Below are 17,251 nucleotides of genomic sequence, written 5' to 3'. Positions count from 1 at the left end.
CAACAGTTATGCTACAGGCTTGCCTATTATCACATTGCCCACTCAATGTCAGTATACAGTAGATAATATTGAACACAGTCTTGTTTATATTTTTTTCAGTACAAGTCCCCTATTCCACTCAGATGTTGTGTCTGTGCTCTACAATGCTTTTTTTCTACTATGTGAATATGTGTTTATTATACTTAGTGGAGAAACTGGTTGATGCTGGTACTGATTTTCTTTTCAGTTCCAGAGCGTCCTTCCTTCCTGAAGGTCATCAACCATAATATGGACTCTCTCACCCTGGAGTGGGGACCGCCACTCAACAATAATGGGCGCCTTACTGGCTACACACTCAAATACCAACCAGGTAGGCCTTCCAAGATCTATGATGGCCATTACTAGTTAGCCTACCATGCAGTTTCAAATTAATCGGTGTACTTCTCTGTTCCCTCACTGAAATAGTGCTCTATTTTGCTTTATGTTTTGTACCAATTATTTTGGGAGGTACACAAACAGCATGCTAGTTGAGTAGCCAATTTGTCTTCTACACTGACAGCACCACGAAAGCTCAGCATCACATGTCCTTAGGGAACTGATATTCTATATCTATGTAACCATCTATTTATCTAGCTAGCTATTATGATTTTGACAGTGATATTCTCTCTCACCAGCCTCTTACTTCTTTCCCTTTTCCCTTTCTTTGTCTTCATTTATCTCATTACCCCAACTCATGTATTTTTTTCCTCCATTCTCTTTTTCTGCCCTCCTCTCCACCCTAATCCCGGTCTCTACAGTAAACAATACCAATGAGCTGGGACCTGTCGATGTCATGACCTTCGCAGCCAACGAGTCCTCCATTACCCTGATAAACCTAAAGTCCAGCACACTTTACAAGTTCAATCTAAACGCTCAGACAATCAAGGGCTTTGGCCCCAGCATCACAGAAGAGGCCTTCACAATCTTGGACACAAGTGAGTTCCATGGACATGTTCATGTCTCATTCACCAACATTATGATCCACCCACCACAAGTAAGGGGTTCAAAGATCAGTGCTCTGACATTAGGTGTGACCAACATTTCTGTGACCCTACAATGATCATCTGTGATAAAGGAGTGATGGTGGGCAAAGAGCATTTAGATAAATGGTAATGAAAGTATTTCATTTGTTTGATGACGAAAATTAGGAAATATAATTGTAGATACTTACTGTACTTGAAGCAGTTGGATGCAGTTGTTTCACCTGCCATTGAAGAAAGACAAAATGGTGGTGGTGATGTCACCGATCACATCAGCTGGTTTCTTACAGGGGCAGTTATCCCATAGTAACAGAGTGGACAGCAATTTCAGGGACACGTGCAAAATATTTAACATTATTATGAAAATAGAATATAAATCATCGAAATTACTTCTTCTATCAAAAAACTTGTTGAGGGCAATTAGAACATATAAAACGTATTTTGATTTTGTGTCATTTAACCACTTATTACACTCATTAAAGTTAGCAGAGCAATGTGTGGGACATGCTAATATCACCTACACCCAAACAAAGAAAATGGTATAAAATGAGGGAAACACATTTCAAGAGACTTATCATTTTACTGATATAGTATGTGTAAATGTTTGGCCATTCATAATAAAACCTCAGAATTTAATTATTTTGCAATATGTTCATGATGACTGTGTGATTCTGATGAGGACACGAAAGGCACTTTATAGTGATTTTCACCCAAATGATTGAGATAAGCAGCCCGTCTTGGCTGCAACCAAATTTCAATTCAAGGAAGCAAAGACAAAGCACTGTCGCTGCAGTCAGGTGTTTTTCACCTGATAGCAATGATACTGTGCTCTACATCTTATTGGTTTTGTAAAATGTATGCTGTTAAGGTTATGGGGGGGGGTTTGCAACCAAGCCAAAAACCACAACCGATCTCAACTCTCATGCCTTTCTCACTGAAGCTCTTACACGCCTTCTATGTGTCTTTCTCATTTTTCTCTTCTCTGAAGCTAATATTCAGCCCACTGTAGAAGCAGAAAAAGGTAAAAAAAAAAAGGTTTGCCACTGGAAAGGCCTGCATGTTATGCGTATAATAAGATATTAGCCGCTTGCCACCAGACAGATCATCCTCTAGTTTTGTCTCTGCATGGCCTCTCCCATCACGTGGTTAGCTTATCTGAAAGCTCCCCATTTGAACAAATGAGCTATAACTGTAGCAAGCTCCTGTGGTGTCTGCAAGCCACTGTTTGTGTGCTCTGCACGTATCCTGAGGGAATATGCTGTAACTAATGTAGAATATTAGTTTTGCTGTAGCGACAGTGTCAGACTGGTGTCGTCCTACAGAGTAAGATATACCGACATTAAAATCCCACAATGCATTTCATGCTTTCAGCCTTTACCATGTCCCCACTCTTGAATTCAAAAACGCCTAAAAAAAAAAAAAGGAATCATGCATGATACTCCCATCCTCAAGCATGCTCTGATTTCAGTCCAGCACTAACACATCAGATATTTCCATTCTTGTTTTATTCTGATGGCTCATATTTGAGCTGGCTAGAAAGTGTCTGAAACCAAATAATGTGCATGTCACAGGGCTGTGATGCAGAGCTGGCTCGCATAAATCAAATCTCTGGTACCTCCATTCATTCTACTCAAATTATGGCAGCCTCTCCCACCGTAATGTCCCCTGTACCAGCTGTGGGCAGATTTGCGCAACCACACTCTCTAAAATCTCCCCCATCTTTATTGCTGTAAACTGGAGATATGAGTGCTCTTCCTTTTGCAGCAAAATAGTTGTTTCAGAATTTACAAGGCTCAGTGTTTTTGGTTTTTACTGATTTTCACCGAAAAATACCCAGATTTTTAAACTGATTTTCACCCGGATTTTATGTTTCCACGGATCCAAAAGTTGTTCCTGTTCATTTGAGGTTATGTAACAGTGTCCTCTTGTGGCAAGATTCGGCATGCTGGATGGTTTTGGAAAATAAAAACCGAAAACGCTGAGCCTTGAGAATTTAACCACACCACAATTTACACTTGTATTTATTTTGATAATAGATGCAGATCTCCTAAGTTTTACAGTGTTTTTGTACCCATGGAGAACTATCGGTATTTGAACCTGAGCTGGGCAGATGACAGATGAAACTCTGAATCATGGTGGAAGTGCACAAAACGGTCCAGGACCATGAAATATCGCAGTGTTTTGGTGCAGCATGCCGCTGCCGACTCCACTCTTTGTTTTGTAGTGTGTTGTGTTGTGGTGTGTATGTGTATTGTCTCACTCTTCTCTCATGTTCTTTCAGGCCCAACAGCCCCCTCACCCAACTTCCCCCATCACTCAGTCTATGTGCCCCCCCCCTTTCACAAGGGTACAAACACTCCCTGTGCCCCTCACCCCCGAACCTGCCCATGATCTTTACACCGTAAAACAAAATCTCCCTAAAACAAATGTAATTTGACCCACAATTGTAGTTTTCAAACTACAGTTGGTGCAAAACGAAGGCTAAGATGAAGTAAAACAAAAAACTCATCCGTTTCGAATGATCCAAGGATGTTTTTTTTTTTTTTTTTTCTGTGATCCAAGTGAAAATTTCCCAGTACTACCAGGTCCTTATTTCAAGATACTGAGACTCATTGAAGGCAAACTCTTGAAACAAGCTTATTTTTTCCCAGAAACAGGCATAATTTTTTCCTTTCATTAACTTCTCTTGTATAAGATTTTAAATGCCAATACTAGATTAAATACTTATAAATGGGGATATTTTGTTTTTTGGTGGGGTATTTATCTGCCTCAGCTACTGTTTCTGAGTGTGACTGATTCGGGACACTGTGTTGTGAAAAAAAACTCGTAATTCTTCAGATTCAGATTCAGACAACTTTATTTATCCCAGAAGGGCAATTCAGTTCCACAATCTACCCACACCACACACAAACTCACAGATAAGTGGCAATTTGTTGCTACTTGTCGCCAAAAGAGGCGAATTGTTCTTTAGCTTGTGTCTCGTAGATGGGATGTTAATGGAAGTCACCACCCGAGTCGCTTTAGGTTGTGGCTTGAAGATTTATCTTCTCTGTCAAACCCTTTAAATAAGGAACCAAAGAGAAACCTTTCTATTTTATCAGTTTTGGCCTGTTAAACGACTAATGTTAGCCTGCGAGTCAACTCTTGCATGGTTATGTGTCAGTTGTTAAGCTAACATTGGCATTACATTTTGGCAGTTTTTCTTATTTCCTATGATGGGGGTGACAAACGATTCCCACGTCCCGAGGACCAATCTGCAATGCTGGAAGTTGGCACACCCCGGTCCCCGCCTTTGCCTGCCGCCCGGCTTGCATTGCACCCTACCCCAATGCTCATCCCCACATGTGGTGGGTCCACAGGGTGGTGGCTCCATGTTGTTTTTTCAGGCTGGGCCTGACCGGGCCCCATGGGCCAACGCCCAGCCACCAGAGGCTCATCGGCAAGCTCCCTTCCCAGGTCTGGCTCCAGGAGGGGGCCCCAGTTTCCCTTTTCCGGGCGAGGTCCTGTAACTCTGCTGGTGTAAATTCATTGGGTTTTTTGGGAATCGCTCTTAGTCTGGCCCCTCCCCTGGGACCAATTTGCCTTGGGAAACCCTACCAGGGGCTATTGCCCCCGACAACACAGCTCTCAGGATCACCGGGACACACAAACCCCTCCACCACGTTAAGGTGACGATTCTTGGAGGATTCCCCAGACATCAGCACGCAGAGATCAGCCCTAACACTGCCTTCTGGCAGTATTTAAAAAAAAACAAAAACCAAAAAAAAACATGTCATGAAGACATTTCAAAGTTTTTGCAAATTTGCAATTCACTCTGTTATTTACACTATGCATTGTACATGAATTGTTTATTATCTTTGTTTAGGATTGGAATCCATATTGGTGAAAATATGTGGTCATGAATGTCGGCTATACATTTTTTCCCCAAAACTTTATTTGTCGTCCTCTCTGTGCGCAGTGCGTCCCATAGGCCCGGCGTTTGGCACAGTCAACACCTCTGTGGCTGAGGACGGGGCAGTAATCAGTTGGGAGTACTATGGACACCATAAGAGTGTATTTGTGGAATATATTGTAGAGAACAGTAAGACTTTAATTTATATTTGCATTCATGCTGTGTTGTACCCATTACTGTTAGATCAATATGCACACTTGCGATGGTGTTAAGTTTATTGTCACCTTAGGGTTGCCCGGGTAGCGTAGCAGTCTATTCCGTTGCCTACCAACACGGGGATCGCCGGATCGAATCCCCGTGTTACCTCCGGCTTGATCGGGCGTCTCTGCAGACACAATTGGCCATGTCTGCAGGTGGGAAGCCGGATTGTGGGTGTGTGTCCTGGTTGCTGCACTAGCGCCTCCTCTGCTCAGTCGGGGCACCTGTTCGGGGGGGGGGACTGGAATTGGGGGGGAATGGTGTGATCCTCCCACACGCTGCGTCCCCCTGGTGAAACTCCTCACTGTCAGGTGAAACGGAGCGGCTGGCGACTCCACATGTAACGGAGGAGGCATGTGGTAGTCTGCAGCCCTCCCCGGATCGGCAGAGGGGGTGGAGCAGCAACCGTGATGGCTCAGAAGAGTAGAGTAATTGGCCGGATACAATTGGGGAGAAAAAGGGGGGAGAAAAAAGTTTATTGTCACCTTAATTATCCTGTGTGTCTTAAAATTCTTGATGTTAATTGGTAACCAGTAAAACCAGCATTCATTATACCCTAAACTAGTTATTGATCCAGTTCATCCTTTGTCCCGAAACTGATCCCTCTTTTTTCCACAACCCGTTCCAGGTAAAGAGGAGTGGAAAAAGGAGTTGGTAAATGGTTCACACTCGCATATGATAAAGGGTTTAAAGCCGGGGACGTCCTATAGGGTGCGTGTGGTAGCTAGGGACCAGGCTGACTCGGCAGTGCACAGCACCAAGGAGCTGTTGGTTACGGTGCCAGGTGAGGTGGCATGCCTCACGGTAGATGGACCTTGTATTTTTGTTTTTTGTGTGCCTGCATCACCTTACCATCCTCCATGATACTACCCCATAATTAAAAAAAAACTCCAGCACATGACTGTGAATTCGTAACCCAACGGCTGTGTAGTGTTTAAGCATGTTGCCATCCCAGTTGGTCTCATCCATGTCAAGTAAGAAGACATTCCTAAACGCTCCGTCTGTACCCAGTGGTATTCTTTTGTTCACATGTAGTAGTACTGAAGGAGCCATCATTGCATGTTAACCCATATTTTTTGTAGGTTTGCTCAGAGCTTGTGGTCTTTCCAGAGCTTTACATTTAACTTCCCTGTTTAGCTTTTGTTTTCGTCTCTTTTCACGGGGTCCTCCCTATGTTCCCCGGGTCCTATAGTCCCCGGGTCCTATGTTCCCCGCTTTGTATGAGACCGGGGAATATCGGACCTTTTTGTATACAGAGGGCCCTATATTCCCCACTTTTCCCCAAAAGGGTCCTATGTTCCCCGTTTTGTATGTGCAGGGGAACATAGGACCTTTCTTTATAAAAAGGGTCCTATGTTCCCCTAGGGCACCCGGGGAACATAGGACCCTTTTTATAAAGAAAGGTCCTATGTTCCCCGGTCAGCAGGTTTGACGCTGTTTGGCACAAAAAGTGCATTTTCAATAATGCATTATTTAAGGCAGATTATTAAGAGGACAATGAATCATACGATTTCTATTTTTATATCACAAAAACGAATTCACAAAGTCCAGGTTGGCTAAAGTATGTGGAAACTTTAGACACCACCAATTTCAATTTATTAGGCTATAGCTTACATTTGGGCGCATAACCCACCGCGGTAGTTCTCTGATATTTATGCGCGAAATGTGTCACTTACCGAGGAAAATGCGCCTCGCCGAGTAGGTGAGCTGGCTCGTCTGTGTCTGAATGTAATATAGTAAGCCTATGTTCCTTGAGCAACTGTACCCGGGCATAGCTCAGTCGGTAGAGCTCTCGCCTATGGATCGCAAGGTTGTGAGTTCGATCCCGGGTGCCGCCAACTCAGCGTATGAGTAGCACATTTTGCGAGAAGTGCTGGGAGCTGAGGATAGGTGTTGTGTTCCGTCCTCAGCAGTCCATCTCCCAGAGGTCTAGCGCATTGTACCAGGGATAGACTCCTGCAAAAGCTGGCTGATACCGACAAGAGGCCAATTCCGACCCACTTCTTCTATGTTCCCTAGAAAGCCGTCGTTCCCATTATAACCACACCAGCTTATTGGGAAAAGCATCTGACAGATATTAGATAGAAACCATCTGCTCAGTAAGGCCCTTTAAGCGTCATAATTGTAATGATAATAATAATAACATAATAATAATAACAATAATTGTCATGTACCGGTTCTGCATGTAAGGGCACCCGTATGTATGTGACGTCACCTGTTGACGTGGGGAGAAGCGCGAGGAATATTGTTCGGGCAGTCTTGCAATACGGTGGAATAAAGCAAGCCACGTTAGGCATTGTGTAATAACGGTGTGCCTGATCATTTATAATCAATGACACCTAAATAAGCATATAGGTGGGAATAACGGATCAGAACAATAATAATGATAATAATAATAGCGTAATAATAATGATGATGATGATGATAATAATAATAATAATAATAAGGATAATAATAACAATATAGCCTTATATTAGAAATGCTAAAAATCGGATAATTGAAATATTTATAATTATAAAGTAGGCTAATATAGCATGGTAATAACAATAAAATAATAACAATATCTGCCTGGTCTCTTAAGATTCTAAGATGCTGTATGCTACAGAAATAACGGGACATGGGCCTAGGCTAATGAATACGCCTTTTTGACAAAATATGAATGAAAGGCTAATCAACAACGCTAAAGCTGAATCACAAAACACATATTGCTCGAAAAATAATTTATAAATAGCCAAATGCACACATGATTTCGAGTGGAAATATTTAAGACTTGTCGTGGATGTGTGGTCATCTGCACGCAAGTTTCCTGGCGTTCTAAACCACATGATCAAAATTCACCAATGTCTAAACCGCCCGCCAACTTGCAACAATTTGCAACAATCGGTTGTTATCGGTGATAACTCGTGGACTCACTGTCATGTGCTTACTAGCCTACAAGAAGACAAACAATGGCGATAGTTATGGATGGTGATCGAGGGGGCAAAGTGTTGGTACATGAGAACTTCAAATATCAGAAGCACCGCACCAATCAAGACACCATTAGATGGAGGTGCTGGAGGTGGAACTGTAGAGTGCCACTGATCACAAATAGATTTGAAGTGGAGGACGTGGATGCTAACATTATTGTGCACGATGTTGGGGAACACGTGCATCCCCCTGACGGAGAAATGGTGCACCGTGCAGAATTCCGACAGGGGGTGATTGCAGAAGTTGCGAGGGAGCCAACAGTCCCAATCAGAAGGATCTATAATGCGCAAAGGGTCCTGCAGCGTCGGCAATGTCAAATCCAGGGTTTTAGCCCCTCTTTGTTGAGTAGCCTAATGGACTAGGACTACTCATTTTGATTTTTTGAAGAAGAAAAAAGCCTTAACGTTAGGCTAGTTAGGCCTTGGAGATTTTTGTTTTAGACCATGCCTTTTCTGGGGGGCTTCTGCCATAGACCAACCCTTTTTCAGCCAAGCTTTTACTAGAAGCATTTTGTTATTAATAGCCTATTATCAGCATTACTATTGATAGTATTGTGCCTGTAATTGTTATTTGTTATTAGGCCTCTTTTATAATTAGGCTATTATTATTATTATCATTATTAGGCTGTTATTATTATTATTATTATTATTATGTATTATTTCTTATTATTATTATTGGTATTATTACTATTACTATTACTATTATTATTATTATTATTATTATTATTATTAAAGAAGAACATCAAAGGATGTAAGGTAGCACTCATCAAATGAAAAAAAAAGACACAATTCTCTATTTTACCATTTCATTGTTTGGCATCAGTCATTAACTTGGCCGGGTGGTCTTCTTCAGAAACCTTAATGACTGATGCCAAACAATAAAATGGTGAAATAGAGGACTGCCTATGTTATTTTTTTACCATTTGGTGAGTGTTACCTTACATCCTTTGATGTTCGTCTTTGATTCATGTTTTTGGTTTAGCACCTCCACAAGCCTTTAGTTTTTTGAGAAGCACATATTATTATTATTGGGCAATTAGCCTATTGTGTAAGGTAGGCGGCCCCCGTTGATGGATACTTTGTGCTGGTCCTAAATTTCAAGTCCTGGTCTAAGTTCTCTGCCTAAAAAGTTCATCATTAAAGTCTTTTTGAAAGAAAGTCTGCCAAGTGATTTAATATGGAAAACGAACTGCAAAGTAACAAGAAAGTGGCTGAAGTGTCCAGTGCTGTGCAAATTGAACTTTGAGCGAAGGTGGAAATGGCTAGGTTATACTGGTAGGCGGGCCTACTGCAAGACAAACTTGCGTTGGTTGCCGACTGTCCATGCTGAGCCGGAGAGCCAACTAACTAGGCCTACTGCAGTAAATATTGGTAAGAAATAACAATAAAGCAAATTACAGCCTCCTCTATAGGCCGAATTTGGATACACACTCAAGGTGGCCTGCGATATACAACAGCCAACAATGGTAATACGGCCTAATTTAATCAGCGGAGGAATAGATTATCGTAGCCTACATCTCAGCCTTGACCCCAGTTTTTATTATTTTGGACCCGTTAAGGAAATAATTTGCAAAAAGGGTTCTAAGTTCCCCGGTTTGTTCCTCGATTGGCAATAGCGGGGAATATAGGACCCTTTATTTGGAAAAAGGTCCTATGTTCCCCTGGAAACAGCGGGGAATATAGGACCCTTTTTCCAAAAGAGGGTCCTATGTTCCCCGGTGTCTATTGCAACGGGGATTATAGGACCTTTTTAGGGGAAAACGGGGAATATGGGACCCTTTTTTTTCGAAAGGGTCCTATGTTCCCCGATCGGGGAACATAGGACCCGGGGAATATAGGACCCGGGGACTATAGGCACGGCCCCCTTTTCACCGGTGTTCCTCAGCATGACCCCCCCAGAGGATTCATTTGGAGCAACTTAAAATTAGACTTGCAAACCTTCACATTGTATTTCTCTTGTCTCCTTTCATCTCACCTTTATCTCTTTCCCACCTTCTCTCTCCACCTGTCTATGACTTCATCTTTCTGACCCATAACTTCTCTCTCTCTCTCTCTCTCTCTCTCTCTCTCTCTCTCTTTGCAGCTGTGGCCAGCCGGCAGGTTGACATCGCCACCCAGGGCTGGTTTATCGGCCTGATGTGTGCAATCGCTCTTCTTATCCTGGTCCTTCTCATAGTCTGCTTCATCAAGAGGAACAAAGGTGGAAAATACCCAGGTGACACATGCACACACACAGATGCAGATGCACACACAGACTCACGCACAGATACTCATACACAAACACACGTGCACACAAAAACATACATATACATACATTCATACACACACATGCACACTTCTTCATATGGGGTGACAATTCTTCATTATCTACAGTGAAAGAGAAAGAGGACGCTCACCAAGACCCAGAGATCCAGCCAATGAAAGAGGATGATGGGACTTTTGGAGAATACAGGTGAGACAGTACAGCATATTTGATAAGCAGGGAAAAAAAATTAAATCAACCCTAAATATGCAATTTTAATAGTTGTGTTTTCCAGACCTGAAAAGGTGAACCTTTTTTTTTTCAAATATCATGGATTTTTTTTTAAATTTTCTTCCAGATGTGAATTGCTAGTTGGAAAAAAAAAGCCAGTTATTGTAACCTAAACAATAAAATTTCCATTTCAAGTTCATAGTCATGGTCACGGTGTTTCCAAAACAGGGGTTTAGCTGTTCAAATTAGCCACCGAACGGCAATGACACATGTAGGGAGATGTCAGGGAGATATGATTGGATGAGTTAATGGGAGTTTTAGATCGGACCACAATGTTAAACCTCTTCTTTACATCTGCCTACACCAAGTGTTGTGGTTTCACTGTTTGGCTGTAGAACATTTAACCAGGCTGAGGAGAAACGTGCCCCTTTGGCCCCATTCCCAAACAATGGGTCGAGGCAAGACGGAATATATATATAAATATATATCTTTTGTTTTTATCCCCCCCCCCCTTTCTCCCCAATTGTATCGGGCCAATTACCCCACTCTTCCGAGCTGTCCCGGTCGCTGCTCCACCCCCTCTGCCGATTGGGGGAGGGCTGCAGTCTACCACATGCCTCCTCCGATACACGTGGAGTCACCAGCCGCTTCTTTTCACCTGACAGTGAGGAGTTTCACCAGGGGGGGCATAGCGTGTGGGAGGATCACGTTACTCCCCCCAGTCCCCCCCCGAACAGGCGCCCTGACCGACCAGAGGAGGCGCTAGTGCAGTGACCAGGACACATACCCACATCCGGCTCCCCACCCGCAGACATGGCCAGTTGTGTCTGTAGGGACGCCCGACCAAGCCGGAGGTAACACGGGGATTCGAACCGGTGATCCCCGTGTTGGTAGGCAAGGGAATAGACCACCACCCCACCCGGACGTTGGCAAGACAGAATCTACATTTGTGTTGACCCTTATATGTTAAGCAGAAAAATCAAATTTTGCTGAAGTTTATCAAAAAAAATTTTTTTTTCGCAATTTGAGGAGCTTATGATGAGCTCTGATGAGCTCTTATTGATTTCATGTGTGGTAATGCTCAGGTACAACTCAATTTTAGGTTCGTTGAGAAGCATGTCTCATCAGAGTTGAAGTCATCTGTTAAGATGGATGGATGTTTTTACTGGGTTTTCAAGTAAATGTATTTTAAGTAGATTTACATTCACAAAGCTTTCCATCTCGTTTGACATATGCATGCAAACAGGTTTTGCACGTGGGACGAAACAACTGGCGCCACAATATAAAGTTCTATTGTCGTGCATTGAAAGTGAACGTTTTTGTCTTTTCAATGCCTGCCCGTCTTGAAAAAGCAGAGTAGAAACCTCAACGTGTCTCATCAATGGCTTTCCATGTGTCCTTCCATTTTAAATTTTTTTCTGTCTCTTGGGGGGGATTTAGGTCCATGGAAAGGTAAGACAGGATGTGCTAGACCAGCATGCAATACTACACAACCTATAAAATGTCAAAGCTATAGGTTGGTGTGCGTTGTATCATGCAACTAAAATGCAAGCGAGACATTGGAAATAAGGCCAACCAACTGACTGAGTACACTGTATGCCGTTATAGTCTTCACTGTAATAGCGTCAACACCATAACCGCAACTTCAACATTAACAGATACTAAAATTAAGCCGTCCTACTTGCACACTAGAGTCCTGCTTCCTTCATTTTGCTTCAGTTTTTTGTTCTGGGTGACTAAATAAATGCATTGTCCTTGCAAATTCAGTTAAAATGCATCGTCCTGACTTTAGCGCTTTATTACTATAGAATAGAAAAACACTGTACCAAAGGGAAAAACAAGCGGATGGTAAACAGCAGATGTTAACAAAACGTATTTAATTTTGTTTAGAAGGAGCGTAGCAGGCCTCGTCTGGGAAATGAGTCTGACAATCAATAACATGTGCATTTTGTAAAGTTTGTACCCCCCCAATCAATGCATGTAAATTAATAGCACATTAACTGCCCTTCTCGTGATAATGTTGGTACTGAATAGTAAATTATACATGTAAAAAAATTATGTGGCAGTGGTCATCAACCCTGGTTCTATGACACGTTTGGTTAAAAAAACCTTAGCATTTCTACGCCATACCAGAGTTAGTAGAACTACTTCATGAGATATTCCCATTGCATAAGTACCATGCAGTACCCATAATACCGGGCTCCTATGGTTATGGGACAGTACTTTGTATGCATTGCTTGTTTCTACCAAATATTATGACATCCCCTCCAGCACCATTTAAGCCAGTATCTGAGGTATGCGGGTGTCTTATTGGACAAGCATGCTTGCATACTTTATCATAACTGAGCAATACACTGAACTACAGCAGGAAAATGCTAATGCTGTGTTCATATAAGCGTCTACCCCGTACTGTATGTGGCCCCCAAGGTTTCTGACCACTGTGAATGTCAGACAAGTACAACAAATGACTTCCACCTCTTCAATAAACACTCTCCCTTCCATTCCCCTCCTCAATAGTGACACGGAGGATCACAAGCCACTAAAGGGCAGCCGGACGCCATCCAATGGGACGGTGCGCAGGGACGAGAGTGACGACAGCCTGGTGGACTATGGGGAGGGCGGGGACGGACAGTTCAACGAGGACGGCTCCTTCATTGGCCAGTACAGCGGCAAGAAGGAGAAAGATACACACGAGGGCAACGAGAGCTCTGAGGCGCCGTCGCCCGTCAATGCCATGAACTCCTTCATCTAATGGAGAGGGAGGTCCGTGAGGCAATGATGCTTCCGGCCAGAATCCATCGCTGTGGTCACTCGCTGTCACCCCGGCAAAACTAACTGGCAACCTTCACTGTGGTGACAGCTGCCACGGTGACAGTCACTTCGTACCCCCTCCATCACCACCACCCCCTACCCCGCTTCACCACCCCATTTTTTCATGGTGGCTGTCACTTAAGGGGCCATTGCCGTGGTAGCTGTAACCTTGGCATCCATCGCTGTGGCTACCTGTCACCGAGGCTGCTGACGTGCCCTCATGTCCACGCTCACTGTCCTGACCCCACCAACCAGTCCTTCTAGCCCTATCACACTTTGACCTCCTGTGATCATCACGCACGCACACAAACACACGACTCTACGTGACCAAGGCGACATGAACCCCCCCCCATGACTATTTAAAGAAGAGGCAGAACGAGGGATGTAAAGACTTTCAGAGACAGAAAGAGAAAGACATAAGAAAGCAATACGGAAAAGCAGGAGGAATGTACCAGAGGTGAAGTCACAGAGATGGAGTGGCCCTGTGTGTGTATGCGTGTGTTTATGTGTGTGTGTGTGGGTGTGTGTGTGTGTCAGTGCCATTTGATCTCTTTGGTAAACATCTATACAATATTAAATGTGATATATCTGAGTATATATTTTATCCAAATACATGACCCTCATGCAGGAAAATGTACATTGAGTTGTATGGCACCCCTGATCCGTCAGCATCTGCATGGAATTTGTCATGATCTTATTAAGCATACTAGCACATACAGAGTAGCAACTCGCGTTCATTGTTGCAGAGGTCAGCTGTGTGATGAGGCTGTACGCAGTGCATGCCTATCAACTGGTTATGGCTTTTATCGTTTTACTTTCAATCGTCAAGTGTTACACAGGATATTGTTGAAGCACGTAAAAAATGGTGGTAATGTCTTTTTGGACATTGCTGTGAAGTGTGTGACTCAAAATTGAAGATAGCATAACACAGCTTTTTTTAAGACGGATGATTAGCTGTTTGTACATATATATACTGTAAAGGATGAAAAAGAGAGCTATAATGACTACCGGCGGACAGGGATGTGCATTTTAATGTATGGACCCCCAGCTAACACTTTGAACTCATTGCTCTGTCCTTCCTTACCACACCAGCCAGCCAGAAATTACCCTCTGACACACAGACCTGTGACTGCCTTGAGTTTTCTCAAGCTTGCTCTTCGTTTGTATAGTTTGCATTTGTTTTTCCTCAAGCTATTTATTTCTACACACCAGACTCCTGCTTTTTGTTGCTGCACGCTAAAAAAAAAACACAGGTAGGAATCTTCCAGTGTCATGCCCTTATTAGTACTTTCACCATCGGAGCATGACCACTTTGCAAGTATTTCCCCTCCGTTCAGATATTGATTGAAGGATGGCCAACTTGTTAATTGCCTCCAGAAAGGTTTTCTAGGGGCCTTTGTTAGAGATCGGTAACCCGGATCCATACAATTCCCTCTTTATATACAGGGAAGACCTGGCTTCGGTGTAGAACTCTCAGTCCATAGGTGTGTACAGAATACCTGTACCACTTTCTGCGAACCAGAGCTATGAAAATTAGTATAAAAAAAACCCCATATCATTGCTGCTTCAGCGTTCATCTACAAGCACATGTTAGCTAAAGCCCGTGTTCAAAAGTGTGCTCGCAAATAATTTTTGTGAAGCATCTGTGTAGACTTTTTACCTTCACAGTTTGAAGAGAACGGGGAGGTATCAAAAATGATGCTAATGGACAAATGGTGTCCAAAGGTACGATCGACGGTCAACGTTTGATCCCAAAACACTAATGACCTCTCACCGCGTGCCGGCGCGGACCCTGCTGACATCCACCAAATGTGTTGTGGTGAAGACAAATCTTCAGCTAGTGAATGAAATGACCCGGCTGATAATCCTGTTATTGACCCATGATCATCTTATAATAAAACCATTACATCTCAGTCAAATATAAAACCCTGGCAAAGGTTTAGGATGTGGAACTGTGAGCATGCCGAGTGGTACTTGTGGCGCAAATTTGCATCGTACAGATTCTTTAAAGCCTCGCACCATGTTGTCACCATCTCACTTTGCGTGATCTCAATACTCATACGCCACTCAGTCCAAGGGTGAGCTGCACACCAGCAGCGATCAATTACTGCCAACCTACTCACCAGATAACTGCCAAAAGAAACTGGACTCACGCTATAGCGGCACAGCCGAAGGGGCGGGGCTTACCGTTGGCACGTAAAGAGCTAAAATGAAGGGGTCGGAATACTGCGGGGTGACACTGAATGTCGGAAGGAGTTGTTTTTAGTCTATCCGTGTGAATGAAAATGTTGCTGGTTTCATTGAAATTGCAAAAAGGTAACGTGTACTGGTGATTAGGTTTATGCATTTAACCCTATATCTGTCTTTGGTGTCATGTTTTGCTCTAACTCGAAACGCAACAGAGAAGTGTGTACACCGAGCACTTGCCGAGTTTTATATATAAACGAATGGGACGTGTGTGATTGCATGTATATGTGAGTGTGTTCTTACGTGTGCGTGTGTGTGTGCATGTGTGCGTCCCTTACAAAAAAGTACCACGGTGGTCTAGTGGTAGGGGGCCATATCTGGGCCGTCACTGTCAAGATAATCCACCACAGTACAGTCACGGTATAAATCACATCATTGCACTTATAAGGATACCTTGGTGTAATCAAACTTTAAACCACGCTGTTGCGTTATACTGGTAGTCCGCTGACGTAATGACGCAAACGTTGTACTTTTTTGTAACGTCTGTGCGATACATGCATTCGACAGTGTTGTGAGTGTGCGTGGCGTGTCTTGTTGCTTTTTCTTTCCATGGACGGCAGCATAACAGTGCTGCTGCAGCAGTCTATCACAGCAGGAAGGACCAGTTGGTTATCTCATCAGATGAAGGGATATTGGACTCAGTCTCAAAAGGGTCCAGGTTTCCATAACTTGCATCAAGTTTTTAGTTCGCAGTGCGTCTGCCCTCCGTGTGTAGATATTTTCACTGTACTTTGTAAATGGCTTGCGTTGGGTGTAGAAGCGGGGAGGTCAGAGGGTCAAAGAGCGCTGTCAAAGTAATGGAGTTAGACCTCACTGAGCCCTGCAGCATTATAAAAGGGGGATTTTTCTTCTTTTCTTTTTACAGAACGGAGTTGTGTGTGTGTGTGTGTGTGTGCGTGTGCGTGTGCGTGTGTGTGTGTGTGTGTGTGTGTGTGTGTGTGTGTGTGTGTGTGTGTGTGTGTGTGTGTGACATGACACTATTTACGGTTTTCACTTTTTCGGTTGCTGTGATTTTTTTTCTTCTCCTTTTCTCTTGTTCTTTTTATGAACTTGTCAGGTAACTTTGCTAGCTCAAATGTTTATTGGGTAACAAAGGAGATTATTTAACTTGTGCGTGAGCTCTCGTGACACCTGTAACGTGTCTGTCTCTGACAAGTCATGCACCGTTTCTGTATTTAAACAAAGCCCGTTCTTAAACAGGATGCATTTTAAACACAGCCATGCATCTAGGCTGGGACTCTGCAGCGGGGGGGGGGGGGTGTTATCTTTGCAGCGCAACACATGTTGAAGACAATCGTCTCGCCACGATGACACCACTATCAACCTATGTTGTGTCGAAAAGCATCGCTGTTTCTTGTCCCAAACTAGAGGCACGGATGGTCTGGAATGCACGCATCTTTGTCTTTCTTTTTTTTTTAAACAGCGCGGACTTGAGGAAAACAAAAAAAAAATGGACAAACATGTACGTCTACAGAGCAAACAGAAGGATGGACAAACGGACAGATGTATGGACAGGCAAACAGACTGACACACTGAAGTGTGATTACCCTGGAAATGGTGTTTTAGTGACTGGTGAATATAGGATAATAATATATGAATTATATAG

At 43.3% G+C, this 17,251-nt stretch overlaps 1 protein-coding gene across 1 annotated transcript in view; it reads left to right on the top strand.

Moving 5' to 3' along the window:
* Positions 1-13,339, top strand: part of nrcama (neuronal cell adhesion molecule a) — a 40,102-nt gene extending 26,763 nt beyond the window's left edge. The window contains 11 exon segments of the mRNA XM_056276655.1: positions 227-349; positions 777-953; positions 1,987-2,033; positions 3,289-3,324; positions 3,327-3,345; positions 4,957-5,079; positions 5,777-5,932; positions 10,198-10,329; positions 10,488-10,566; positions 12,028-12,039; positions 13,105-13,339. Of these exon segments, the coding sequence (XP_056132630.1) occupies positions 227-349; positions 777-953; positions 1,987-2,033; positions 3,289-3,324; positions 3,327-3,345; positions 4,957-5,079; positions 5,777-5,932; positions 10,198-10,329; positions 10,488-10,566; positions 12,028-12,039; positions 13,105-13,339 (1,139 nt within the window).
* The last annotated feature ends 3,912 nt before the right edge of the window (positions 13,340-17,251 follow it).

Source organism: Lampris incognitus, chromosome 3, assembly GCF_029633865.1.
Source record: "Lampris incognitus isolate fLamInc1 chromosome 3, fLamInc1.hap2, whole genome shotgun sequence".
NCBI classification, from domain to species: Eukaryota; Metazoa; Chordata; class Actinopteri; order Lampriformes; family Lampridae; genus Lampris; species Lampris incognitus.
Note: the sequence above shows the minus strand (reverse complement) of the source record. Positions and strands in the feature narration are given on the sequence as shown.